We start from the raw sequence: 26,977 nt of genomic DNA on the forward strand, positions 1-26,977 counted from the left end.
TGTGTAGTAATAAAAAGCTCCTTTCAATTAAATAGCTTTCCTCTGGGCTTCTCCTTAGCTGTTGCTATTTTGGCACCACAGGCCAGTTAATCAGAAGAAGAAAAGAGACACAAGTTCTAGTGTCAGTTTATTAAACCATGTTGGGGAGGCATGTGATGTCCCAGGACTAGGTGTTCTTTGTCATCCTCGTGGTCTCCAGAAGAGGAGCACTCATTTGCTCGCAAAGGCCATAATCTGTTCCTAGAGAAAAAGGAACGGAAGTGAGTGATACTTGCTTGCTACAGGAGAGAGGACAGGTGACTAAGGGAGAAACGGCAGAAACCCCACAGAGACCCTCCCAGGAGCCCTGCTCATTTCAGCTGTAAGAACAGGGCTGGCAAGATGGCTCAGCAGGCGGAAGCACTTGCCATACAAGCCTGAGAGCCTGGGGTCGATCCCTGTAATCCCCTGTGGAAGGAGTGATTAACTCTTTGGAACTGTCTCTGACATCCACATGTCTGCTGTGGCATGTGCACACATGAATACAGGAGCCTGAGCGGGCAGAGAGCTCTCAGATAGATGCCTGCTGTGAGCACCCAGCATGGCTGCTGGGGGCTGAGCTCTGCGAAAACAGCCAGCACTCTGCCGAGCCACCTCTCCGTCCTGTTTTGATTTTATCCTTTATTTATATCTGGTGTGCCTACATGTTACATGCATGTTGTGCACCACTGCATGCCCAGTATACTCCGGCCAGAAGAAGGTATCAGATCCTCAGGGACTGGAGTTACAGATGGTTGTGAGCCAAGTGGGTCCTGGGGATTGAACCAGGTCCCCTGGAAGAACACCCAGTGCTTTTAACCACCCAGCCATCTCTCCAGCCCTTTATTCTTTGGTCCTGCCTAACTTTTCCAAATTATTGCTTAGATGTGGACACCAACAAACCCAGCAGGTTGTCTTATTCATAACCATCTGGGAAGGTATGGTCGCTGTAGATAGTAGTACATGCTTTTAATCCCAAGAAATTTAGAATTTTTGTAGTCCTTCCTCAGTTTTAAAAACAAAAAAACAAACCAACCAACCTGTGGAGAGCCTGAGGTGGCCACTTACTTTGAGAGGAGACACTGCATTAGTTGCCTGTAAGCCCCATGTCCTGAGCAGCACCAGTGGAGTGGCGCTGGTGGAGTAGAGCCTTTTCAATAGGTCAGTAGCAGCCAGAAGAGCAGTATTATGGCGCTGTCTGTCTGTTTCATAACCTGTGAGGTGGCTCATGGAGCCTGGGGTTAAAAAGCAAGAACAAAGATAAACCCTTACTGCAGTAGTAAACATTTCCTCTAATTTCCAGCAGACTCCTGACTTCTCTCCCTCAGGTCAGGGCACCTGAATCCTTACCTAAGTCCTTGCCATTGAAGGCTGCTGTACTGAGATGATGAACCAAGCTGGAAATGTCCCCAAAGCCCATGTTGACACCTTGTCCTGCAAGTGGATGGACTCTGTGGGCAGCATCACTAAGAACAAAGTGACATTCAGGTGTGGTCTCCCGCAAACGTAGAAAGCAGTGGCCTACTTCATGACAATCTTACCCAATGAGGGCCACTCGAGGCCGGACGTACTCAGCAGCATGCCCCAGCCCCAGAGGGAAGAGGGCTCTGCTCTTAGCGTCCACCTTGGCTATACTTGGGGGCAGCTGACGGGCTGAGATCTTAGTTGGCCTCAGAAGGGCGACAGCATGGTGCAGCATGGCGCTGGCCGAGTCCACGAAGTCTGTGTGGTGAACATCACTCCACTGCACTCCGTCAGCCCCAAACAGTGGGATTTGATTAGTGACCAGCAAACAATTAAAAACTCACCAGAGTACCTTTTATAACCAAAGCTAGGGGTAATGCTATGTAACACACCTAATCTGATCTGTTCATGAGTGGCAACCCCTCCTGGCAGGTTTTATTTAGGATCCTAGCAAAGTATTCCTGGGTTGGTTCCTGACTAAACTCGAACCTTACCGTTCACCGGTGCTTAGCCACGGTCACAAAGGAACTAGAGTGCCACTCACCCTCTGCTCTCCTTCGGCCTACATCTGGAATGGGTCTTAGTTGTCATCCTCTCTCACTGGAATATGGCCTTCCCAACAGCAGAGGCTCTCCAGAGCCTGTTACCCAGAAGGCACTACAGCAAGGGTGCCACACTGCATGGGCACCCACACTAAATGACCCATGCAACTCGGCAGGCCTTTCTATCAGCACAGCAGCCCACAGCTTCCATTGTTTTGCATTTCCTCTGAGCCCTCACCGTCTGAACCCAGGACTCTGCCCTTGCTAAGCGGAAGCTGCGTGATTACTCTTTTCCTCATCACAGCAACATCTGGACAAGAGCACACTCACAAAGGCAGAGTTGATGGCGTCCACGAATTCCTCCTCGTCCATGCTGACCAGCTCTGCTGCGTGCTTATGTGACGTGGACCAAACCAAGGAACTCAAGGTATCTGAGAGCTGTGTCAAAAGAAGAATATCAGCCTGGTGTGGTGGCACATGCCTGTGATCACAGTATACAGCAGCAGAAGTGAGTGTCAGGCTGGTCTTGGGACAGGTCTGAGGAACAAGAGCAAGGGGACCTGCTCTTCCGAACGTAGGCGTTTTCAAGCAATGGAACCCGAGCACAGGAAGCAATGCATTCCTGGAACAGAGCCCGTTTAACCAGGCTGAAAGAAAGTAAAGTTCTTAAGACTAAGGCAGGCTACCTTGAGCTAGTTGGCCAGAGGATCTCTTACCGGGAGCAGAGCGATAGGCCCAGAGGGGAGAAATCTCTGCCAGGCTACATTGTTTTCCGTGGCCTAGAGTGAAAGACAGTTCTCGTCAGGAGTACTACTGGGTGCTCAGGGCGCGGTCCCGCCGGGCGGTCCTAGAGTACCTCCGATAAGTGCAGAGTGGCCACCACGGCGGACTGGTCATAGTTCCAGCTGACGTTCTGGATCCCAGCAGCCTGCCTCACGCCGGAGTTGTGCCCATCAGCACCAATCTGCATGGAGAGGACACTGCTAGGTCTGAGAACCACCTCATTCATCAAACTGCTCTGCCTGCCCCCTCACAGCCCCCATAGGGAAGCGACCCCAGCCTGAGCTAAGGGGACCAACGGGATGATCTGAACCAAAAGGTGCCAACAGCAGCCACGCTGGAGCAGAGTCTGTGGGGGCGTGAGCTAGACAGGGATGTCAGGCACAGAGCAGGCTCTGCAGTTACAACGAGAGCTGCGAGGAGATGGACGCCACCAGGATCTCTGTGACACTGCCCTGTCCTGTCCTGGGAGTCTACCTATCCTACCCTACGCTGGCCCATGAGGTTGCTTCTAGTAAAGGAGGGGTTAAGACCATTTCAGCTACGGCTGCCTGGAACAGGGACTGGTCATTCTAGAGATATTAACCTAAAGCCAACCATGGTTTCCATCTGAAACTACAGACCCTAGAATGTAAGGTGTGGACATGCAAGACCCCTGACAAAGTAAGAATCTTCAACTACCAACAATTTGGTCTGGAGGGTACTGCCATCACCTAGGGTAATATGGACCCAAGGGCTGGAGTCTGCCATGGAAAATGGGCCAGGCCAGGAATAGCCAACAGCTTTGCTCTCATAGAGAACCTTCACTCGATCTGCAGGAGAAAGAAGGAAGCAGACATCAGGAAGGCGGGTCAAAGGGCAGACTGCACGGATCTGAGAGCAAGGTCTCTGGCTAGCCCTGAACTCCCATTTACTGATAAGCAAGAAAAGATCTAAAAGTAACTCAAATAGTTAATGCTCTGGCCCTGGAACTGCTGGTAAGGAACAGAAGCCAGGAAACAGCTTGATGTCGGAAAGTTAAAAAGAGAAAGCATAGCCAGTCCTAGCAAATGGAGATACAGCTCTACGAGTCTGAGGCCAGCCTGGTCTACATGGGGAATTCTAGACCACTCAGGGCTACACTGGGCTATCTCAACAATGCCCTCATTGTACACACTGGGGGTGGGAGGGAGAATCCTAGCCCAGTTTTTTCCCCAATTTCCTTCTGCATCTGAGCAAGCAGGAGGGGCACCACAGGCTGAAATACGTCCTAGCCTTCAAAGGCTGGGGTTTGTTTTTTGGGGGGTTTTTTGGTTTGTTGTTTGTTTTTTGAAAAAAAGTTTTTTTCTGTGTAACCTTGTCTATCCTGAAACTCTGTGGACCAAGCTGGCCTTGAACTCAGAGATCTGCCTCTGCCTCCATAGCGCTAGGGTTAAAGGCATCTGCGGCTACCACCCAGCCATCGTATTATCTTTTTAGGTGCTAAGATGTAATTAGATGAGCGAAATAAATGTTGGTGGGCATTCTCAGGGAACAATGGCAGCAGATGACAAGAACATATTACAGATTTCAAAACAGCCTGAAGAGGGATAAGGATGTAGGCAGGTCAGTGGAAAGGCACTTACCTAACATGCTATAAATCCTAGGTTCAATCTCAGGTCACACACACACACACACACACACGCAGAGTGATTCTGTCTGTTGTTGGAGCCCAAGGTTAGACACTAGATAATTGATCTACCAATATTACACCGCCTGTAAATATTTTCTTCAAGACAGAGTTTCTCTGTGTAGCACCACCCGGCAACTGCTTTTCTCTTTCTGCAGCTGTCTGTCCTCAACAGCTCAGATGGTGGATGAAACCGCTGTGTTAATGTGTTGGATTCCTCAGCACGGTTCTGAGATTCTGTCACACTGTAACATGGACTAGTAATACACTCCCTCTTGTTGCCAAATAGCATTTCATAATATAGATATATCAAATTGTATTTCTTTATTCATCAACTAATAGAATTTGGGTTGTTTCCACTTTTTGGCAGTTGGTAAATAGTGAATATTTTGTGTACAGATTTTGGATGGATGGATGGTTTATTGTTCTGGGTTTTTTTCCTGGTACTCAGGATTGATGCAGGGTCTTGAGACAGCTAGACAGTCACAACGGCCTCAGCTCCTTTCCCAGCTCCTATTTTCCGGCCTCTGCCTCTGCCTCCCGAGTGCTAGCATTAAAGCAGGCCACCATGCCTGACTACAGTATCTGAGGAAGGGTCTTTTCCTCTGGCACTCGCTTCTCAGAGAGGAAGGAGATGGTAGCTCACCCGCCACAGCTTCCAGCTGCTTGGTGAGGGCATGCATGATGACGTCATTTTCCACTATATAGCCCATGTCTTCTAAGTTGTCCCTGTCGAACATTATCAAGGCCTCTGAGCAGGAGTCCCAGACCTGCAAACACAAGGTAAGGTGCATCCGCACCACAGAAAGGGAACACAGTTCCCACCCAAAGCTGAAGAGCGTGTTCCCAGTGGGGAGCAGCTCGGCACAGACCGTCAGCCTCTTTGGCAGGGTATAAAGTGAGACTCTCGGTCAGGAACATAGGCACGCCTGTGACCCCAACTGCTGGGAGGTGGACACAGGTGGCCAGGCAAGCCTCAGCTCCATCCCTTATTTCAAAGAGACCAAATTAATTAATTAAAAAGTAAGCAGATTCTCACGAATGCCCCCACACTAAATTTAAGTTTTGATTCATAAAGAGCCGAGAGCAAGCGGACTCTAACAAGGTTTCAAGAGACAGACAAGACATCCCGACAAATTAAGGGCAAGGAGGCACCTGCATCCGCCGGAAGGCTTTGCAACGCATGTTGCAGATGTGATCCCATGCACCAAAACCTACGAAAGAAACACAGTGACCTCAGTGACCCTGGCTGCAGCCCCCTTTGGTCTCTCTATCCTGTTAAGTAGGAGGTTGTTTTCAGTGTTCTCCAAAAACAGAAGGTAAAAACTGCTGTTAGGAACAAAGCCCTTCCTCTCTCAGGCCCAGATTATAGATCACACACACACCAAAAAAGACCCAACGGGCCAGGTCACAGTAAAGTAGCTTGAATTCAAAAAGGAAATCTAAATTGAAATCATTCTTTTTCCTCACTAGCTTATTAGTAAAAAACATTCTAAAGATTGTTTTCACCTCTTCACGGTACTGAGTAAAATTCATTCTCTGAAGAAATACTTACTTTGAAGAATTATCTACCAAGGGCCAGTTATAATTGTAGGTCTAGAGCAGACCAAACTCCCTTGTGCAACTAGTAATATTCTGACTGGAGAACCAGACAGCATGAACATACACATACACACACCATATAATGTCAGGCAGAAGTTATAAACTGAGGAGGAAGCTGCATTCTGAAGCAAGTGGCTAGTGGTTAGAGGGACGCCTCTCTAACCCCAGCAGGTGGGACATAGACAGCTAGATAAAGTGACTGAAGAGTTTCATCTTACATAAAATAGCTTTGGTCAGGATGGCCCGAGGGCGTACCACCTAGCACAAAGACAACTCATCTACCACCCCCCAAAAAAGAAGGGACCCCCAACCCAGGTGAGAACTAACTTGGAACAAGGTGAAGGTTCACCATTAGGTCATAGAGATGTGGGAAACCAAACAGCAATGGCCTACCATTTACGTGACGGTCACATGATAGATGCCCAAGTCCCAGGGATGTCCTCCCCAGACTTGACACAGGATCTTCAGCGACCACGCCCACCTGCCCCCTCCTCGCTGTGGCTTTCTCTCACTCGCTCCCATGACTGCCCTGCCCTACTGAATGCCCTGGAAAGCTGAGGAAAGAGCCCAGGAGACAGGCTCTCCTACTCACTACTGAGAAGGGTTGTGGAGCCAGGGGATATAGAGCTGACTCTGTTGCTGTAAGTCTCTGACAATTTCTCCAGGGCTTTCTTTGGACCCGCTTCCAGCAAAAGGATTTTCTTGTCATGAAAGTGAATATCATGTCCTAAAGAAGAAAAAAAATAACATTTTAAATCATTTTACAGAAGGTAAGGACTTAACTACACAGTAGGGCGACTACATCTAATAATGATGTGCTCTACACTTATAAGCTAGAAGGATTTTTAAAGTCTTCATAAATAATAAATTTAAGAGCATAAATATTTAAGCAGACTTAAAATTATACAACATATGGATGAATCAAAATATTACAAGTATTAATATGTATAATTTTTATGTTTTAACTCTTCAATCAGAAACAAATATAAACCAGCTCTGGGGTCTCACACACACCTGCAGGAGGACTGCCATGATTTCAGTCAGCCAAGGCTACAGAATGAGAGCATGTCTCAAAAGCAAACAAAAGGCAAGACACCAACAAAAAGTAAAAAAGAAAATCAAGTAGCCCTTTAGCCTTGGAACTGAAATTCCTATTCTGGGGACATAGCTCCGTGGTGGTGTGCCAATCAAGTGCGAGGTCCCCGTTCAGTCCTCAGTACTGCAAAATAACCATTCCAGTTCCCTGGGGAGGAGACTCACACTATCCTGAACAATAACACTATCCCGCCATTTCACCCAAGACAGCCACCCCATACAACAGGACAGAGTCTCCAGACAGAACGCACTACACACCACACACAAAAACACAAATAATGGAAAACTTTATTACCAACAAGTAGAATTCACTAGGAAGGAAGGAAGAATAAAAAATAAAACTCTCTCCATCTAATTCTTAGCCTTAGAGTGAACTCACTAAAACGGACACTTCATTGTCTGGGATGCACACAGCTCAATGGTATAGTACAAGCCTCACACGTGCATCTCAGTGGTGTAGCACGAGCCTCACACGTGCATCTCAGTGGTGTAGCACGAGCCTCACACGTGCATCTTAGTGGTGTAGCACAAGCCTCACACGTGCATCTCAGTGGTGTAGCACGAGCCTCACACGTGCATCTCAGTGGTGTAGCACGAGCCTCACACGTGCATCTCAGTGGTGTAGCACGAGCCTCACACATGCATCTCAGTGGTGTAGCACGAGCCTCACATGAGCATTTCAGTGGTGTAGTAGGAGCCTCACACATGCATCTCAATGGTGTAGCACAAGCCTCATACATGCATCTCAGTGTGGCCTTGAGTTTCCCCTCCAGGCTGTAATTGCACAGTCACAGGCACACTCAGGAGAAAGCAAGGAGTGGGGAAGAGCTAGACAGAAACCTAACAATGGAGTATTTTAAGAAAACAAAATTCACTACAGTCTCAAAATAAAATAAAGAATTAAAAAAAAAAATACACTGCAAATCTGATCCTAAAACATCGGTAGTGAAAACATGGCACTTGGAACATGACTGGGAGAGGCCTGCAGACAGTCTCCCAGTCCCTGAGAAAGCTCCAGAGACTGCACAAGAACTAGAAAGTAGTTTGCCAATGAAGTTGAAGCAATGTAGCATCATTAGGAAATAGGATTTTACTTTGCAATCTGGGGGGGAGGAGTTCACCGGTGCAGAGCACAGACTGCTCCTGCAGAGGGCCAAAGGGGCCCCTTGTCCAGAGGCTCTCGACTCCAGCCCTGGACCCGATGCCCTTTTCTGACTTCCTTAGACACTGCACTCATGTGTACACAATGTACACAGACACAAAGAAAGTCAAGTTGGCCATATGGTACATGCCTTAAAAAAATTACAAATGCAGCCAGGCAGTGGTGGTGCATGCCTGGAATCCCAGCACTCTGGGAGGCAGAGGCAGGTGGATTTATGAGTTCGAGGCCAGCCTGGTCTACAGAGTGAGTTCCAGGACAGCCAGGGCTATACAGAGAAACCCTGTCTCGAAAAAACCAAATCCAAAAAAAGAAAAAACCAAATCCAAAAAAAAAAAAAAAAAGAAAGAAAAGAATGAACCTTATGGAATTGTACAGGAAATGTTCCCAAACTCAAATGTCAGAGGAAAACACAAGCCTAAAACAACAAGTAGTTGTGCACTGTAGGAAGAATTAGGGAAAACTGGAGACTTAAGGGGGAAGATCAGTAAGAGTCTTTATGACTCGGGAGTAACAGGGTGCGCCTGGGATCCCAGCATTTAGGAGGCAGAGGCAGGGGGGGTGGGAATCAGTTAAAGGTCACATGAACTTTAACTAATGGCCAAGATCACAAGGCTTATTTCAAAAAACAAACAAACAAAAAGCCTACTGGAATGTCTTATCTACATGCTCATTGGTTCTGGAGGTTTTGTATTCGATAAAGCCCAAGGATGGCTTTGAACTTCTGATCCTCCTGCCTCTACCTTCCAAAGAACACCATGCTTTTTACCACCATCATTTTAACAGTCACTCCTAAGTTTTAAAAAATAATGTTCTGTTAGACAGAAAAGCAAACAGTGACAAAACAGAATTGTGTGTGAACGTTAGTGAAAGAGCTGCTGTCTTCCTTCCCCATGATGTCTTCCTCAGGAAAGAGCAAGACAAGGATTCAGGACAAATGAAACACACACACACACAAAAGCTAGCCACCAAAATGTGAACGCTAACGTTTCAAAGGGGCCAGAAACAGTGCTACGTCAGGCCAGCATGGTAAATTTATTCAACACCATTGGTCATTAGGGAAATATAAACACAAACCACTTCCTACACACTTAAGAGGACAAAAAGGCGGCAGATAGTGCAGTCAGGGTCTGGAGAAACGAGCACTCACATACTGCCAATGATAGTGAAAACTGGCCCACTCTCAAAGTCTGGCAGTTCTTCAAAACATCAGTTACCACATAACCCATAAACTTCACTAGTGGATAGCCTCAAGATAATCCACACTATGTCCACACCAAAGCTTGCACACAAAAGGTCCCTACTAGCATGATTCATTATAAGCCAACTGCTGACCAAGCAGCACATGGTCAACAGTTGATAAATGAGCCAACTAAATGTGGCACAGACACACAATTGAGGATTGCTTCAGCCCTCAAAGCAAAAGCTGTTCTGAAACATGCTACAACATGGATTAACCTTTAAAACACTGAACATATCTCCAGCTACATATAACTATCCAGAAAAGGCAAATCTAGACAGGAAGAAGGAGAGTCTCTAGGGCTGAGAGGATGTCTCTAGGGCTGAGAGGATGAGTAACATCTAATGAGTTCCAAGTCTTAATGTGCTTTTTGGTTTAAGAGTAAGAAAAATGTAATAAAATGTAATAAACACTCACTGGACTGTAGACTTTAAGCGGGAGGACTTATAACTATATGAACGTTATCTTAATAAGCAGCTTTAAGACCAGAAGTGGGGGGCGCAGGCCTTTAATCCTAGCACTCAGAAGACAGAGGAAGAGGACCTCGGTGATTGTGGAGCCAATCCGAATACTACAAAGCCCGCCCGATGCCTCTCAAGGTGCTCACAAACAATCCTGGGCAGGTCTCAGGGGTAAGACTGATTTATAGTGGCCCGACTGAAGCTTGACGCCATTCCCAAGGACTCTTCTGGAAAGGTAGTGACCAAGCCTCCAGGTCAGGTAAGCTAGGTCTTTGGTCAGCGTCCCGACTCCCACTGCGCGCATCGTCCCACCACAGCCCAGATCCCCCACCCCACGGTCGAGATGCACCTACCCAAGGCACAAGCCATGGCAGAGCCCACCAAGCCTCCTCCAGACACTACCACATCGTACACGGGGTCTGCCGAGGAGCCCGCCCATCGCCGACAGGCAACTAGCGGGCCTGCTCTAGCTGCGAGTTGCGTTGTACTCCACCAGCGAACGCAAACCAAGCCTGCCATGGAGCCAATGCGGGCCGCCATAATGACTCCTGCGTCCGCGCCCGGGACTTCTTGCTGATAGGTCCTGAAAAGTGCTTCCGGGGCAGAGTCTTCAACCCTGCGCTGTTTTCCCCATTTATAGAGAACCGGAAATAAAATGGTTGAAGAAAATTAGCCAATCAGAAAACGTTCTCGCCTCATTGGGCGGAACAGACTAGAGACTGGAAGCCAATCCAAGGTCAAAGCCATAAAGGGGCGTGGCTAGCAGTACCTTGCCGCCGGCCTCGCTGTCAGCTGTCACCGCTCCAGTCGCCTCTGCTTCTCTCTCTAGTTAGGAAGATGACTGTAGGGAAGGCTGCGGGAGGCCCCGAGTGCGCCAAGTGGAGCCGTGAGGTGAGTGGAGAAAGGAGGAAGCAGGATGCCTCAGCAAGGAATCCTCAAGAGTGGAAACTGTTTAGCGTTGCCGTGGAGACAGAGTCAGGGGCGTGTCACCAAAGGACATAGAATTAAAATTGGCAGCGCATTTTAGGCATTTAGAGAGTCAGTCTTGGGGACGTGGGTCTTTTGTGTCTCGTACCAGGCTCTGATATCAGCGACCGTATTAATAACAAACCACGAATTAACGTTGAAAGTCTTAAAAGCAATCTCTAGCTCCATATAATTACCCAAAAACGCAAATCTAGGGGGAGAGTCATTGCCTGGAGCTGAGGAGGTGAGGAGAAACAGAGAGAGACTTCTAAAAGCTTCCAACGTTTTTGTTGTTGTTTTAGAGTAAGGAAATGCACCGAGACTTACTTAGTTAAGATTGTGCATCTGAGATCAGATGAGATCGGGCACGTTCAGGGTGAGATTGTGCAGCCGGGCAGTGGTGGCGCACGCCTGGAATCCCAGCACTCTTGGAGGCAGAGGCAGGCAAATTTCTGAGTTCGAGGCCAGCCTGGTCTACAGAGTGAGTTCCTGGACAGCCAGGGCTACACAGAGAAACCCTGTCTCGAAAAAAATCAAAATCCAACCCCCCCAAAAAAACGAAAAAAAAAAAAAAAGAAAAAAAGAAACCGGGAGAATACACTTTGAATGGCTCAGTTGTATGCTATGGATATTGTGTTTCAATAAAGTTGTTTTTAAAATGAATGGGCCATCATTATGGCTTAAACTTGTAATCCCAACAACTCCAAATACTAAAGCAGAAGGATAAGAGTTCAGGGTCGCCCAGCCCTGTCACGACTGAGAGAAGGGCAGGGGAAGGAGAGAGTTTTGCTCTAGATCATATGTTCTTCAGCAACAGAGCTAGGGTTACAGCACAAACTGATCTTTAACTCAGATGGACTGCCCCAGTTGTGACCAATCATCTCTAGTCGGAGGCTGGCCTTGTCCCACTCTGAGGACATCTCAGGCCACCTTCTTCTAGCCACACCAGCCTCCCCTCTATCACCACAAGATTCACTGAGAGAGTAAAAGTCACCCTAGCACACAAAGTCAGACACTCCCGCCGACTTCAGTGGATTAGCTCGCTTTCCACACTGTAATGACGGGCAAGCATGCCCTCGGGAGAAACAATACTCCATACTTTGATTTTTCTATGTTTATGGTACTGGGGACGGAGCCCAGGATCCTGTGCATTCTAGGCAAGTGTTCTCCAAGGAGCTAAATTCTCAACTGCAGATTTCCGTCTTTCTTTAAATAGCAATAGGATACTCTGTCTTGGTGATACAGTAGTCAGGGACTTGCCATTTCTAGTGAGTTGCACGATCAGGAGAGTGAACATCAGCCATTTTCTAATGCCCTGATCATTAAGTTAATGCATTAGTACATTTTTACTTTAAACTACAGCAACTTAGAATTGGTTTATCTGGATACAACCGCATGATGAGTGAAAGAGCACCTGCTCTCTGCCTAACAGATCCACCAAGAGCAGAAGCAAGGTCACGAAAAGGCCGTGGTTTTCTTGGGTCCATAACATAAGTGCAGAATTACTAACACGTCTTTCTTCTAAATGATTATGCTTTCTTATCAATTGTTTACCTTTGCCCTAAAATATTTCACAAATATCTACCTTTCTAGACTGGTCTCATTCATCACTGTGCCTGTCCCGAGGTGAGGCCTCTTCCCTATCCCTCCTCTCAAAACAGTCTGAACATGCTGATCCTAATCTACCCCTGTGCATCTGTGATAGTTTTCCATGATGTTGTGCAACAAACGGATACATTTAATCCTGAGTACTGGTGCATTCCTGGCGCCCTCTGAAGGGCAGCAGCAGACAAGCTTCCAAGCACACTTCCCTATGTTCTCCCTCTGCTCTAACCAGAAGACAGACTTTATGACTGCACTGGGGGGTTGTGTGTCAACCCTACACAGGCTAGGATCATCAGAGAGGAAAGAACCTCAGTTAAGGAAATGCCTCTGTGAGAGCCAACTGTAAGGCATTTCTCAGTGATCAGTGGGAGAGGGCCTAGCCCATGGTTGGTGCGGCCATCCTTGGGCTGGTAGTCTAGGTTTCTATAAGAAGGCAGGCTGAACAAGCCAGGGGAGAAAGCCAGTTTCTCCTCCGTGGGCAGCATCAGCTTCTGCCTCCAGGTTCCTGCCCTGTGTTGAGTTTCTGTCCTGACTTCCTTCTGTGATGAACAGCAATGTGGAAGTGTAAGCCGAATAGACCCTTTCTTCCCAACTTGCTATTTGGTCATGGTGTTTCATCACAGCAATAGAAACTCTAAGACAATGACATACTAGGCATCCGCCCCACATTGGTGTGTATGTTCAGATGAATGGATGTAATTTGATGCTGATGCTTTGCAGTGCTAGGGAGTGAGGCCAAAACGTGATCCCCTTGAGCATGCTAGGCAAGAACTCAACCACTGAATTTCACTCGTAGCCCTTAAAGGATTTAAACTCTGGTTGGGAGTTCCACTTTCCATGCTGCTCTTTCTCCTAAATACATCATTTCTCCATTCCTGGTGATGGTGTGGAAACCGGTTAGAGGATGAGAAAAGTAAGGGTGTTAATGGGAAAATAAGAAGGGTAAGAATTACATAAATCAGGCTGGGGAGATGGCTCAGCGGGTAAGAGCACTGACTGTTCTTCCAAAGGTTATGAGTTCAAATCCCAGCATCCACATGGTGGCTCACAACCATCCATAAAGAGATCTGATGCCCTCTTCTGGTGTCTGAAGACAGCTACAGTGTACTTACATATAATAAATAAATCTTTAAAAGAGAGAGAGAGAGAGAGAGAGAGAGAGAGAGAGAGAGAGAGAGAGAGAGAATTACATAAATCCCAAGGGAACTGGGAGCAGAGCATAACCAGGTCCTGGCAGGGTTCCTGGAGCACTAGGAACATGCTATGTGGCTGGGGCTAGGTGCCCACAGTGCTCTTTTATATGCTGAATGGAGCAGTGAACTGTCATTAGCGTTTCTGCAGCCTTTGCTAGGCACGCAGGCAGGTACATACCCTGTGTTGTCAGTGCCTTTTGGATGAAGAATGCATCTTACTCTCCATTGCCCCTCTCTGAGCAGATAAACCGAAGCATTCAAAGTGAAGCTAAAGCCATGTCCTGAGAACCTTTGAAATGAGAGTTTAACTCTCACTGATTTCTATTCTGTTTTAGATATTTCCCCCCAAATCGTCCTCCTCCGACACCGAACCAGAAGATGAGCTGTTTGGAGAAGGGCTGGTTTTGCCCAGAGCTGGCAAACTCCATGAGTTCCTCAGCCCAGAGGAGGACACAGATTCTACGTCCGACTCCACGGAGAGCTTTTACAGAACCCCACAGGTTCCAAAGCAGAAAGGCGGGTGGGGACTATTGGAGTCTCTTCTGCAGTCTGATCCAGACAGTGATCTGAATGGCTCTGAGGATGAGGAAGACTTGGAGAGCTTCTTCCAAGACAAGAGCAGGGGGAGGCCGCAGGTCCCGGGCCCTCCATCTCTTAGGTAAGTCATGGCACTCAGTGGCTGCCATGCTCCAGCAGAGCAGGGCAGTCTCACCATGTCTCAGGGCCCCGCTTTCCCTGTCAGACCACCTCTGCACGTCGCCACTTATCTAAGACGCAGTCCAGTTAGTTCTTGGATCCTCTGCACGTTGTGATTCTTTTTAGATACATTCATGTCGATGGCTGTTTGGCCTGCTTGTACGTACACCGTGTGCATGCTTAGTGACCGCAGAGAGCAGAGGAACATTGGATTCCCTGGAACTGGAGCTACACACAGCTCTCAACTGCCATGTGGGTGCTGGGACTCAAGCCCAGGCCGTCTGGAAGAGCAGCGAATGCTCTTCTTGCTGGCCATCTCTCTAGCCCACATATCTTGACTTTTACCCAGGATCCTCAGTAACTTTGCACAACACTTAGGTCATGAATCAGTGGAACTGACCTAAGTGATGCCTTTCCCAAACATCTTTTCCTCCAAGAACAAGGTTCATTGTCTTTGTCCATGGCTCTCACAGCATATATGCTTTATCTTTTTTTTTTTTTTTTTTTTTTTTTTGAGACAGGGTTTCATGTAGTCCAGGCTGGCCCAAAACCCCTGAACTTCCCAGTTACAGCTCTCGAAGGCTTCAGGCATGTCATGCCACACTGGCCTTTCTCAAATGTAATATCCACTCTCTTCCCAATAACCTTATAAGTGGATAATATTTCTGCCACTCTACATGGGAAATCCACAAACCTGAGGTTCGCCTTGGATCCTCTGACTGTGGCCCTGTGCTACCCTACACTGCATGCAGATATCAGTGGCAAAGTGGCAGTCCCTGCATGAGTTCTTAGAAGATGGTTCCCACTGGGCTGCTGGGAGCGCCTGTGCTGTAGCAAGCAGGGAAGCCTAGCTGATGTGGTAGAGAACGCAGAGGCCTTTGGGGCTTTGGGATCAAGACTAGGAAGCCTCTTGGGTATGATCTGCTGGGTCCACACAGAACTGCTCTCTCCCCAGGTGTGGCTCCATGAGGCGCTGCAGTTCTATGACTTGCCTTCCCTCTGCCATTCCCAAGGCTCAGGTCCCGCCAACCTCAGACTCTGGGCCTCCCTCCCAACACAGAAGTGTTTGCTCTTGGGCATCTTCCATCACTGTCCCTCAGCCATTCCGCATGACACTGCGTGAGGCCCGGAAGAAGGCCCAGTGGTTGGCCTCACCTGCCTCTTTTGAGCAGGAAAGGCTACAGGCCCAGAAGCAGGGCCAGGAAGAGGCGGAGTGCCATCGGCAGTTCCGGGCCCAGCCTGTGCCCGCGCATGTCTACCTGCCCCTCTATCAGGAGATCATGGAGCGCAGAGAGGCAAGGAGGCGTGCTGGTATTCAGAAGAGGAAGGAGCTACTTCTCTCCTCCTTGAAGCCCTTCAGCTTCCTTGAAAAGAAAGAGCAGCAAAAGGAAGATACTCCACAGAGAGACTCTGCTGCTGTGGCTCAGACCAAGGTCCCCCCAAAGAAGGCCACTTCTAGAAAGATCCCCAAGTCCATTCTAGAACCAGCCCTTGGCGAAAAACTCCAGGGTAAGGATAATCTTGGCATCTCTGGCTACCTGTGGTCTGGGTTCCCAGAGGTGCTGCCGGAATTCAGGAATACAGTAGGGTGACCATAACCCATGCTCAATGAGCTGGGGCTGTCCCATAGGGGTTCCCAAACTCCCAGATGCTACACCCTTTTTTTTTTTTTTAAAAGATTTATTTATTGTTATATGTAAGTACACTGCAGCTATCTTCAGACACACCAGACGAGGGCGTCAGATCTCACTACGGATGGTTGTGAGCCACCATGTGGTTGCTGGGATTTGAACTCAGGACCTTCAGAAGAGCAGTCAGTGCTCTTAACCGCTGAGCCATCTCTCCAGCCCCTGCTACACCCTTTAATACAGCTCTTCATGTTGTGGTGACCCCAACAATACAATTATTTCCTTGCTACTTCATATCTATTGTTATGAATCATAATATAATATCTGATGTGTAGAATATCTAATACGTGACCCTCAAAGGGGTGGAGACTCACTGGCTGAGAACCACTAGTCTGCAGGGAGGTCCTACAGCAACCCTGCCCCCAGGCTCAGCCTGGTGACCTCTCAGGGAGCCCCCATACAGCCTCTGGACTAGCATAGGTATGGAAGCTAACACCATGAGACATGAAGCCATCCATCAGCCAGTGCCATCTCCAGCCTGCTGCCCCTGGGAAGGCCACCTCCCCAGCCCTCATCTCAGAGAGGAGTGAGTTCCTAGGAGATGATTGTTAACTTTATCTGTCTGTCTGTCTGCATTTACCCCTGGCTTTAGCATACGACTGTTCATATTCAAAGGGGGAAAGGATGGACCTATGCATGAAATCCCACAAACTCCGGAGATCAAGGCTGGAGGGTTTAGATAAATCAGAGACCAATCTGGGCTAGTGAGAGTATCTCAAAAGGGGATAGGGGAGGCGTTATCCACATCTTCTTTTATTGCCTCTTCCTAGAATCAGAGCTCCTCAGAAAAATCCGCATCCAGATGCGGGCCACTGCCATGCTCCGGATGGCTTCCTCTCCTATCCACACCTCTAGTAACAAGGCTCCCCGCACGGCCACCCGCACCCAGGAGGAAAAGCTGAGCTTCCTACAGACAGAGTTCGGATTCCAGCCTCGAGTGAACCCCGTGGTCCCTGACTATGAGAGCCTTTACAAGGCTTTCCAGAGAAGAGCTGCGGAGAAAAGGGAGACCCGGGAGGCAACTCGAAACAAGCCCTTCTTGCTAAGGACTGCCAACCTGTGTCACACTCCACGATCCTGTGAGGCTGCTACTGCTGGTGGAGGGAAGGTGAGAACCCAGGCAGGGAGCAGGGAGGGTCAGGGTCTGCATCCTAAAGTATAACCAGATCTCAAAGGGAGGCACATGCCTTGACACTTTTCTGTCTTTTTCTTATTTTTTGAATACCTGCTCAGTTTCACTCAGATCCACATTCTGTAAACTGAAAACACCCTTCCACACACCCTTCCACACACCCTTCCACACACCCTTCCACACACCCTTCCACACACCCTTTCACACACCCTTTCACACCTCCCTAGAGGGATCTGCAAATGAGTCCAAGCAAGTCTCAGAGCCCAATCTGTCTTAGCTTTGTTTCCTGTTGCTGTGAATAAATAGCTTGTCCACAGCAGCTGAAGCGGGGAATGGCTTATTTTCTCTTGTATTCCCAAGTTGCAGTATGTTATGACTGGGAAGACAAAGCTGCGGGAGTAGTTCGTCATGGTTGCAGTCACAAGCAAGAAGATCTTGTTCACTTAATCCCCAGGGGTGGGGGATTAAAGATTCTCAGTTCTAGTCCCTTCCCTGAAACTGAGTCCTAATTAGGATAGAAACTAATCATGCTGTCACCAATATCACCCCCTTTCTTGCAGAAGTCCCCTCAGCCGACAGGTACACCCCTGCCAAGGAGTCGTTCTCTGAGTGGCCTCGCTTCTTTTTCTGCCAACACCCTCCCTGTGCACATCACAGATGCTACCAGGAAGAGGGAATCTGCAGTCCGGTGAGTAAGGAGGCCACCGCAGACTCGTGACAGGCTTTAGCCCCAAGTGCTGGAACTGGCCCTGCTGCTGGGCCTCTTCTCCATGATCAGAAACACCTCAAGGGGAGAAAGAATTCTCTGACGGGGCAGGGCTATGTGCTATCATCCTTTCAGTCTGTGCAAGATACAGGGTTAAGCCAGAGATGCTCTGGAAAACTGACAATGTAGCATGCAGTCTGAAACATGGGATTTTCCAGGGTGGCTACCCTGTCTTAGGAGCAGTGCAAGCACAGAGGACTATGACAGACAATACGGGGAGGCCTAGGGGCTGATCGCACATCTTTTGGACACTTGTCTAAGGTAAACCATGAGGAAGAAGGAAGAAGGGCTGGGAGATGGCGCTGGCATAAACCCTCTGCTGTGCAAGGTGAAGAAGACCTGAGTTCAGGTCCCGAGGACCCAAGTAAAGGTCCGCCAGTGTGCCAGCAGCTCTTGCACTCCAGGTGAGCCGTGGTCGGAGAGCAGAGCACCCTCTAACTTGTTGGACAGCCCGCCTAAGCAATAAGGAGCTCCAGACTCAGTGAGCAGCCGGGGCCAGCCAGATGGTTGAGTGGGTCTATGCACTTGTGGACAAGCCTGGTAACCTCAGTTCAATCCCAGGACACACAGGGTAGAATGTGAGATCTGACTCGTGCAAGTTACCCTTGATTTCCACACACATACTGTGAGAACACCCTTCCCAAGGAGAAGGAGGAACAAGTCAGACAAAGTCTGTAGAGAAAAGAAGATTCCAGAAAAAGGATGTCTATATATGAGACCACAAGTAGTTCTGTTTGCTATTGTGCAGCCTGCTGTCCCTTATAATGTGCTTAATGTTCTTTTCTTTCTAAAACAAAACAAAAGCCTGTCTGGATGGAGAGGATAGTCACAGTGAAGACACAGCCAGGCTCAGGCAGAGTGGCGGGAGCAGAACCCACCACAGACAAGATGCAATGCCCACTGCCCAGATGGCGAGCTCGGAGGTTCCTTGGGCAATGTTGGGTTCTGCTGGGAAGCAGGAGCCTGTTTTCCTTTTCTATTCTTTTTTTCTTTCCTTCCCTCCTTTCTTTTCTCTCCTTCAGCTTCAGTACTAGAGATCAAATTCAGGGCCTTCTGCAACTGGGTCACACTCCAGGCTGTGGATTTTTTTAACAGTTCTGCTGACCTGGCTCTGTGGCACTGCTCTCCTTTAGTCAGCAGGAAGACCTCTGCCAGGGCTCTGAAGTAAGCAGAAGGAGCTGTGATTCAGCATAAAGCTAAAGCCCAGGAAAGGTTTAACACCTCAGTGCCTCCTAGGAGACTCCCGGGGTATAGCAGGACCCTACTTTGTAGTGATTTATTTTGTGTGCCTGCCCCTTTAAGAGAACTGTTTGGCCCTATGACCTTCACTGTCAGTTGTCTCTTGGACTTCTGGGAACAGGAGAGGATATACAAAGTCAGCCTAAGCAGAGAGGAGGAGGAAGGTCTAGGTAGGGTCAGAGACTAGGCTTAGAGAAGACTTGGGTTAGAAGAAGGTTTGAGTGGGGCTAAAGAGGAGACAGTTGGTGCAGAAAAGAGACTGAGCAGGGTGAGTAGGAGAGCACTGAGCCAGAGCCGAGCTGAGCCGGAGAATACTATATTGTCAGGAGACAGTGGAGAGTGAGCAGACAGCTCCAGCTGAGTCAGAAGCTGAGCCAAGCAGACAGGAGCAGAGGTGTTGGAGTTTAGAGCTGGGGAGGGAAAACTGGGAGAGGGAACTGTTTACACACACTGTTGGAGAACTGAGGGAGGAATGGTTGAGAAAAAAATCTTTGAAAGGATTGGGCAGGGATAACTGGGAGGAGGGCTGGCAAGGAGTTATGAGAACTGGTTAGTGTTTGTAAGAAAAGGTGACAACATAAAAGAAAAAAACCCCACACATTTTATAAGTGGCATCCAACGTGGGTCTGGGCAGAATGGAACGTTTGATTTCAAGTACCACAGAGCAAAGGCAGGAAAAGGAGGGGTAGATACTTTGCTGAGGCTCTTGTTGGGGCACCCCCACCCCGTGGCTTTCAGCAGCAGTTTTGTTCTCTCCTTTTCCTCATTTTGGGCTATTTTGCTTATAAAATGGTTGAAAGCGGAGCTGAGCAGCTGGAAGAACGTGGTGGCAATGGAGAAGCTTGGGAGGCTGAAACGGAGGAACTGGGAAAACACGAGGGTTTCTTCTTTCTGAAAAAGCAACAAGAGCCGGCTGTGCAGCTAGAGAAACGGAGCAGTGGCAGAGAAACTTGGGAAGAGCCAAGCACAGGGACAGGGACCCATCAGGCTCTCTCTCTCCCAGATCGAAGCAGGCGCAAGCTTCCCCAGCTACAGAGCGGGAAAGACCTGTGCCAAGGGCAGCCGAGTCAAAGAGGGGAAAGCGGGGCAGCCAGAGGACACAGGGCAGGAGACTGAGGACAGGCAGTTCTGGGTCACAAAATCACCAACAACATTTCCGGTAGTTATACAGCATATGCCTGCTGATGGGGTAATCCACAGGTTATGACAAAATAGCATGGATCCTGTAGAATGAACCTAAGGTGACTTAAAAGAGCAATGATGTCTGATGAGCTGCCCTATGTGAGACCATCTTTAAGTAACTGGGCTACTTGGAATTATCCCCCAAGCTGGAGGGGATTGGCTGCAGCAGAGGCTGGTCCCCATTCGCTTTGGTTGTCATGGTGGAGACAGGAATCCAGGAATTTGGAACAGCACAATAGAGCAAGAGGAAATAATACAGAGAGGGAGCAGGTGGTGGGTGAGGGGAGCATCCTAATGTACAACAACAGGTCACAATCATAGAACAAGTCACAACAGCTGAGGACCCAGGAAAGAATTGTATATCATTTACAAAAAGTATACAAGGCTCAGGGGAAGCCTTCACTGATTTTTTTTTTTTTTTACAAAGGTGAGTTTCAGCTGTGCAAAGGCTCATCAGACTCTGACTCAAGACACATTAATTGAGACTCTGACATTTGAAAATGTAACAAATGCAAAAAGGTTATCTGGCCACTAAAGGCAAGGGTAGCACCTATAGAAAAGTGGATCAGGGAGATAGATGACCGATATTGGCTCTAGCATGTATAATGCCACAATAATGGGAAAGCCATAGCTAAAGGTGCTTTAACTGTGGAAAGTATGGTCATTTGCAAAGACTGTGAAAAGCCACTAGAAGTCTCAGATTTCAAAATGTCTGCTGATTTAATTGTGGGGAATATGGCAATTTGAAAGAGTGTACAAGGCACCTAAGTGCAATAGTTTTTCTAAATATAAACCAGAAAGAAGGTCTAAGCACCTAAAATGCAGGTGATATGGCAAGGGTTGTCATTGGACCAGAGCGTAGGTCCAATAGATATATCCAAGACAATTTCTTGCCATTGGGAAACCAAAGGGGGGGGGGGGGCTAGCTCTAAGCCCTGCAGCAAAAAGTGCGAGTATGCCCAAGTCAGAGCTGCAAGCCAAGGCTTCACAGAGCTGAGGGTGGAGATTCAGAGACGTGAGTGAGGAACTCCAGACACAAGATGCTACAAGATAAGATTAGTCCAGGGGGATAAAAGGTTCAGGAAGCATGGTACCCAAGTTATAGAAAAAGAGAGGTGATGCTGTTAGGTTCTTATCTCAGTTCGGGGTGTGCTTCTGAGAGAAACAGATCACATCAGACACCTGAAAACCCTGAAAAGACATTACACAGAATGGAGAAGCAAAAATCACAACAGTAGAATGGCTACACTACTAAAACATTATGAGAATATCTTTAGGAGGTAGAGATGCTTCCTCAGATTTTGTTGATACTCACCCTAGGCCAAGTCTATCGGTATCCCAAGGCCCAGGAAGTGGGCCTGCAAATGAGAGGCAACCCACATACAGGAGATATCACATCTGCTTTCCAACATCAGGGAGTGAATGTTTTAGCAGATTAAGCTTCTGTTCCCTTGTTCCTGATCTGTTTGAATGCATTTCTAAGTGCAGAATCTTGATTTTTTTTTTTTTTTTTTTTTGTCTTTTGGTGGAACTCACCACAGAACTGTAGAATAGTTTACACAAACTAAGTACTACAAGTTGAACCCAAATTGTCTACATTAAAAAAAGGCCTGAGCTGGGTGGTGGTGGCGCACGCCTGTAATCCCAGCACTCTGGGAGGCAGAGGCAGGCGGTATTTCTGAGTTCGAGGCCAGCCTGGTCTATGAGTTCCAGGACAGCCAGGGCTACACAGAGAAACCCTGTCTCGGAAAAAAAAAAAAAAAGAAAGAAAGAAAGAAAGAAAGAAAGAAAGAAAGAAAGAAAGAAGGAAGGAAAGAAAGAAAGAAAGAAAGAAAGAAAGAAAGAAAGAAAGAAAGAAAGAAAGAAAGAAAGAAAGAAAGAAAAAAAAGGCCTGTTTAGAGATCTTTATGGAAATGAAGATTTGTATTCTCAAAGAACTGTGAACCTAAGTCATTGCCTGACCAGTGTTTATAGCACATCAGTTAGGGGCAAACTCAGAGATCCACCATGCTGGTCATACTGGCTTTTCCTCTGCATGGTGAGTAGTGGTGAACACGAGGCTTTCTGGCTTTCAGTCCCCCACAGAGGAATGGGGCCTAGCATGTCTACTTCATCAGAGCCTGGTTGACAGTTACATGAGACATAAGGTTACTTTTGTTCCTGGTTGGCAGCTCTGTAAATGGTAGCTATGAGTACTGCTCCAGACAAGGGAAACAAACACCTAACAAATTCTATTGAATCCTAGCTGGGTACGGCAATTTTGCCCATCGTGTTCTGTTCAATCAATGGATTTCTCTTATGTGGGAAATCACACAACCCAGAAAGCAGGAAAGGCGTCATCGACCGTTGCTTTTCACCCCAGATTAGCTGTCGAGATGGGGGTCCCTGTGGGCCAGGCTGACAAAGTTACTATGTAGCTGGGACATCCTCAACATCTGTTCCTCCTGCTGGGATTACAGGTCTGTGTCACCACGCCCATCCCCACAACCATTCTTTTCTGAAAACATAGTTGTGGCAAATGTATAGAAAATCTTATCCATAGAAAGACCAGCTAAGGGCCGGAGAGATGGCTCAGTGGTTAAGAGCATGTGGCGCAGAGGATTTAAATATGGTTCCCAGGATACGCTGGGCTGCTCACAGCTGGACCTCTAGCTCCAGCAGACCTAATGCCCTCTTCTGGACCCTGGCAGCACCTGCATTCACACCTGCACATACCCCTACCCCCAACACACACACACAGACAGCTTAAGAAAGAGACAAGACTTAACTGACTGCAGAGAAGTTCCTGAGGTTGCTTTTGCATGTGCCCAGGTCATCTGCTGTGTTTGCTCTCTCCTTTAGAATGTCACTTGAAAAGAAGGACAAACCAGACATGAGCATTCAGTGGTTGGAGACGCACAAAAAGAACTGCCAAGCCATGTCTAAATCAGTGACCTTGAGGGCCAAGGCCATGGATCCCCACAAAAGCCTGGAGGAGGTGTTCAAAGCGAAGCTTAAGGAGAACCGGTCAGTGTCCCCCACATCCAGAGGGGTGCCTGTGTTAGGTCCTAGCACATCTGGCTTTGAAATGGCAAAATGGTGTTGTTAGAGTAAACTGCATCATCAGGGAAGGGTTTTGGCAGGCAATAGGAATTTAGTGCACCTGGGAATGGCTCTGCCTAACTTGCATGAAGGGTTTCTGATTTTGAAAGACATCGATTGCTTCTAGAAACCTTGTTAATTCCAGGAACAATGACCGTAAAAGAGCAAAGGAATATAAGAAAGAACTGGAGGAAATGAAGAAAAGAATACAAACAAGACCCTATCTCTTTGAACAGGTTACCAAGGTAATCCAGACTCTCAACCTTTTCCTTCCTTGGGTCAAAGGTTTCTTAGAAATTGTAAAAAGATTTTACTCTGTGATTATTTTCATAAAACTCAGATACTCTAAATTGAACTTCATGGTAGTTAATCTTTCCAATTTGATCGTGCTGAATGACCCAGAAAATTAATGCACTTCATTTCTGGGTGTGACTGAGGGTTTTTCTATAAAGATTTAGCTAAGGAAGGAAAAACTACCCTGAATATGGACAGCAAGGTCTCCTAGACTGGGGGTGCCTGGGTGGAATAAAAGGCACAGGCACATGGACATTGTCTTGGCTTCCTGGCCACCACGATATGGACAGCAGCCTCCATATACTTCCACCTCTATAATGGTGCCTGTCCGGAAGTCCAAAGTGACAGGGCCAAGGGGCTGTGGACTTAACTTCTGATATTTGAGTCACAATTTCTTTTTATGGAGCTCAAGCTGATTTATAATTCCTCGAGTTCAGGCTGGACTTGAAACCACTATCCTCATGCCTTAATCCTGCCGGGATTGTAGCCATGCATCACCACACCCAGCTTTTACGCTGCTTGTAATGATGAAAGGCTAACTAGATTTATTAATGCCATTTTACTCCAAACATAGGTCCTCAAAGATCAGTGTGCTTATAGACACCCCTCAAGGTTTTTAGGCTGAATCATTTGAAAAAATATTCTCTAGACTTTAAGTTGAATTCAATTGAGATCTCCCTAAGGAAGCTCTAGAGCCCTTGAATATCCAGAAAGACCTGCCCCAGGCATTTAAGTGCTGCATCGGGCTCTGTGGTTCATTGTGAGCATGAGCTCCATCATAGAGCATGTGACATTCCTAGGTGGGCATCTCCTCCTTCAGATATCCTTCCCTGTGCTGGATGGCCTAGAATTTACTTAGGCTGAGCGCTTTTAGATCCAATTTTGTTGAGAAAACTCACTCCTATCCCCTATAGATCTTTTAACATAGAAAACACAAAGTAGCCAGTGGTTTTGTTCTTAGATATATAAAACAAGATAGCCTTCTAGCTATTTGCAGACCATACTCCTCCAGCTAAGTATTTGTAATGTGTTCCTTCCTGAGGATGGTGTGGATGCTTTTCAAAGGTGTAGCTCTCAAATTAATTAGGGACTGACACCTCCTAGAAGTGTTAGAGATATGGATTGTATTTGTACCTGCATTTGAACAAGATCTGCATGGACTCATTCTATAAACTATGGCTAAAAAATAAGGCTCCAAGCCGGGCGGTGGTGGCGCATGCCTGTAATCCGGGCACTTGGGAGGCAGAGGCAGGCGGATTTCTGAGTTCGAGGCCAGCCTGGTCTACAGAGTGAATTCCAGGACAGCCAGGACTACACAGAGAAACCCTGTCTCAAAAAAAAAAAACCAAAAAAAAAAAAAAAAAAATTCAGGCTCCAAGTAGTTCCTGTGCCAGCTTTTGTCTAGCACTAAAGATAGGTGGGTGGTGGAAAGAGCAGTATTAAGTATTATAAAGACTGATTACCCAAGTAACTCAGAACCTTATATCGTGAGACTGCTACAGTCACTTGCTCTCCACAGGCCCTTGCCAGGAAAGAAGCAGAACAGCGATATCGGGACACCCTGAGGCAGGCTGGCCTGGAGGAAGAGTTTGTGAGAACCAAGGGTCAAGGCACAGGGGCAGTGTAATGTAGGAGAAAGCCCAAGTCAAGCATTCTCCTGGTAAGAAGTACTGGTGTCATCCCCAGTGAGGCCACCGGGGTTTGCCATTCTTTGTCCTTATAGCTAACGCCCAGCATCACCTCTTTCATAACTTACATATCATAGGCAAGGAGAGAAACGCAGAGTATTGCTGTTATTTCCAGTTTTATTAAGTCCAAGTAATTCCTGTTTTCTCTTTAAAATTCCATTCTACCATGTAAAATAATGAAAATGTTGAGACCATTCTTAAACCTCACAGATCCTTTCAATTTAAAATATTGTTTTTTTTTTCAGCATCTATTAAGCTACAAAACTCAGCATCCGAGGTTGACGGCAGGATTTAGAAGACTCTACAACTGCCTGCTAACCCCGGGCAGGAACAGCAATGGCTTAAACAGCTAACAATCTGCTTGTTGAAATAGTTCACTCATCATCTCATGTCAGCACATCAAGCAGCCAGCTAGGGGAGGGGCTTGAGTTTAGAGTTAAGGCCTCTGTTAGGGAATGAATGGAAGAACAGAACAGAAATGCAGAGATCAAAGTGGGGCGGAGGGTGGAGGCACCCTAGCCGAGCATTAAAGACTTGTTTTGCACTTGACCCCTAGGAGAAGGTATAGAAAATAAGGTAGAGCCCACACCTATCGTGTAGGTATAAGAGAAACAGAGGTAGGAAAATAGGTAGCAATAAGGAAACAGACATCCAGGGCAGCCAGACCAAATACATTCTATCAGCTTCCAGTAACCTGGAATCTTGACAATTAACCATGTAGGTAGGAATACTGTGTGTGAAATAAAACACAATTCTCCATCCATATCTACAACCTTAAGTACAGGCCTTATCATTAGCATCTGGGACAAGTCAATTCTTATTATTTGTATCAATTTAAGTTTTTTTAAAAATTTTATTTTTTATGAATACGCTGTAGCTGTCTTCAGATTAATCTAGAAGAGAGCATCAGATCCCGTAACAGATGGTTGTGAGCCACCATGTGGTTTCTGGGAACTAAACTCAGGACCTCTGGAAGAGCAGTCAGGGCTCTCAACCCCTGAGCTGTCTCTTCAGCTGCCTGTAGGATGTTCGCATCCCTCTTCAGGCTGTTGACAAAATGTTTCCAGATATTGCCAAATGGCCTCCAGAGAGCAAACTGGAGAAAGCACAGACTGCTAATTTTGGAAAAACAAGTAACTGCTAGGAACTTGTCTCCATACTAGAGGATAATTATGCAAGTCGATAACAAATGCAGAGCAGCAGCTCTTTTCTACCATTCTTTGAGAAGACTAGTGGCATATGTGTATCAGCAAAGAGTTCACTTAAAATAAAACTTCTTTGACCACTGATTTTGTACTCATAGATGTTTGGGATATTGATAATGGGCTAAAAGTGCATTTTTCATGTTTAACCACTTGTGGAAAAAATCCAAACTATCCCTTATGACTGCTATTTTATGAGACTTACAGATTGTTTTACTGCTGGGTCTAATACTCTG

General features: G+C 47.2%; 2 protein-coding genes across 2 annotated transcripts; one reads left to right on the forward strand and one right to left on the reverse strand.

Annotated features, from left to right (window-relative positions):
- Positions 1 to 114: 114 nt before the first annotated feature.
- On the reverse strand, positions 115 to 10,606 carry Coq6 (coenzyme Q6, monooxygenase). Its single transcript, XM_052185434.1, has 12 exons — positions 10,363 to 10,606; positions 6,647 to 6,781; positions 5,608 to 5,666; positions 5,099 to 5,222; positions 3,486 to 3,616; positions 2,881 to 2,988; positions 2,741 to 2,803; positions 2,355 to 2,462; positions 1,560 to 1,762; positions 1,369 to 1,484; positions 1,087 to 1,253; positions 115 to 240 (listed from the first exon to the last, which is right to left on the reverse strand). The coding sequence occupies exons 1-12, from the start codon at positions 10,547 to 10,549 to the stop codon at positions 211 to 213; spliced, it is 1,431 nt and encodes a 476-aa protein (XP_052041394.1). The 5' UTR covers positions 10,550 to 10,606; the 3' UTR covers positions 115 to 210.
- Positions 10,607 to 10,760: 154 nt separating this feature from the next.
- Positions 10,761 to 26,835, forward strand: Fam161b (FAM161 centrosomal protein B). The gene is made up of 9 exons (XM_052185428.1): positions 10,761 to 10,900; positions 14,109 to 14,431; positions 15,425 to 15,978; positions 16,928 to 17,265; positions 17,850 to 17,977; positions 23,318 to 23,482; positions 23,703 to 23,802; positions 25,371 to 25,511; positions 25,785 to 26,835. The coding sequence occupies exons 1-8, from the start codon at positions 10,847 to 10,849 to the stop codon at positions 25,476 to 25,478; spliced, it is 1,770 nt and encodes a 589-aa protein (XP_052041388.1). The 5' UTR covers positions 10,761 to 10,846; the 3' UTR covers positions 25,479 to 25,511; positions 25,785 to 26,835.
- The last annotated feature ends 142 nt before the right edge of the window (positions 26,836 to 26,977 follow it).

Source organism: Apodemus sylvaticus, chromosome 6 (genome assembly GCF_947179515.1).
Source record: "Apodemus sylvaticus chromosome 6, mApoSyl1.1, whole genome shotgun sequence".
NCBI lineage: Eukaryota > Metazoa > Chordata > Mammalia > Rodentia > Muridae > Apodemus > Apodemus sylvaticus.

Excerpts from the sequence above, each read along its gene's own strand:
- Fam161b (XM_052185428.1), top strand. The coding sequence starts at position 10,847 with ATGACTGTAGGGAAGGCTGCGGGAGGCCCCGAGTGCGCCAAGTGGAGC. Across the intron at positions 15,979-16,927 it reads CCTTGGCGAAAAACTCCAGG|AATCAGAGCTCCTCAGAAAA; the intron begins GTAAGGATAATC and ends GCCTCTTCCTAG. Across the intron at positions 17,266-17,849 it reads CTACTGCTGGTGGAGGGAAG|AAGTCCCCTCAGCCGACAGG; the intron begins GTGAGAACCCAG and ends CCTTTCTTGCAG.
- Coq6 (XM_052185434.1), bottom strand. The coding sequence starts at position 10,549 with ATGGCGGCCCGCATTGGCTCCATGGCAGGCTTGGTTTGCGTTCGCTGG. Across the intron at positions 3,617-5,098 it reads GCAGCTGGAAGCTGTGGCGG|ATCGAGTGAAGGTTCTCTAT; the intron begins GTGAGCTACCAT and ends TTTCTCCTGCAG. Across the intron at positions 1,485-1,559 it reads CCTCGAGTGGCCCTCATTGG|TGATGCTGCCCACAGAGTCC; the intron begins GTAAGATTGTCA and ends CTTTGTTCTTAG.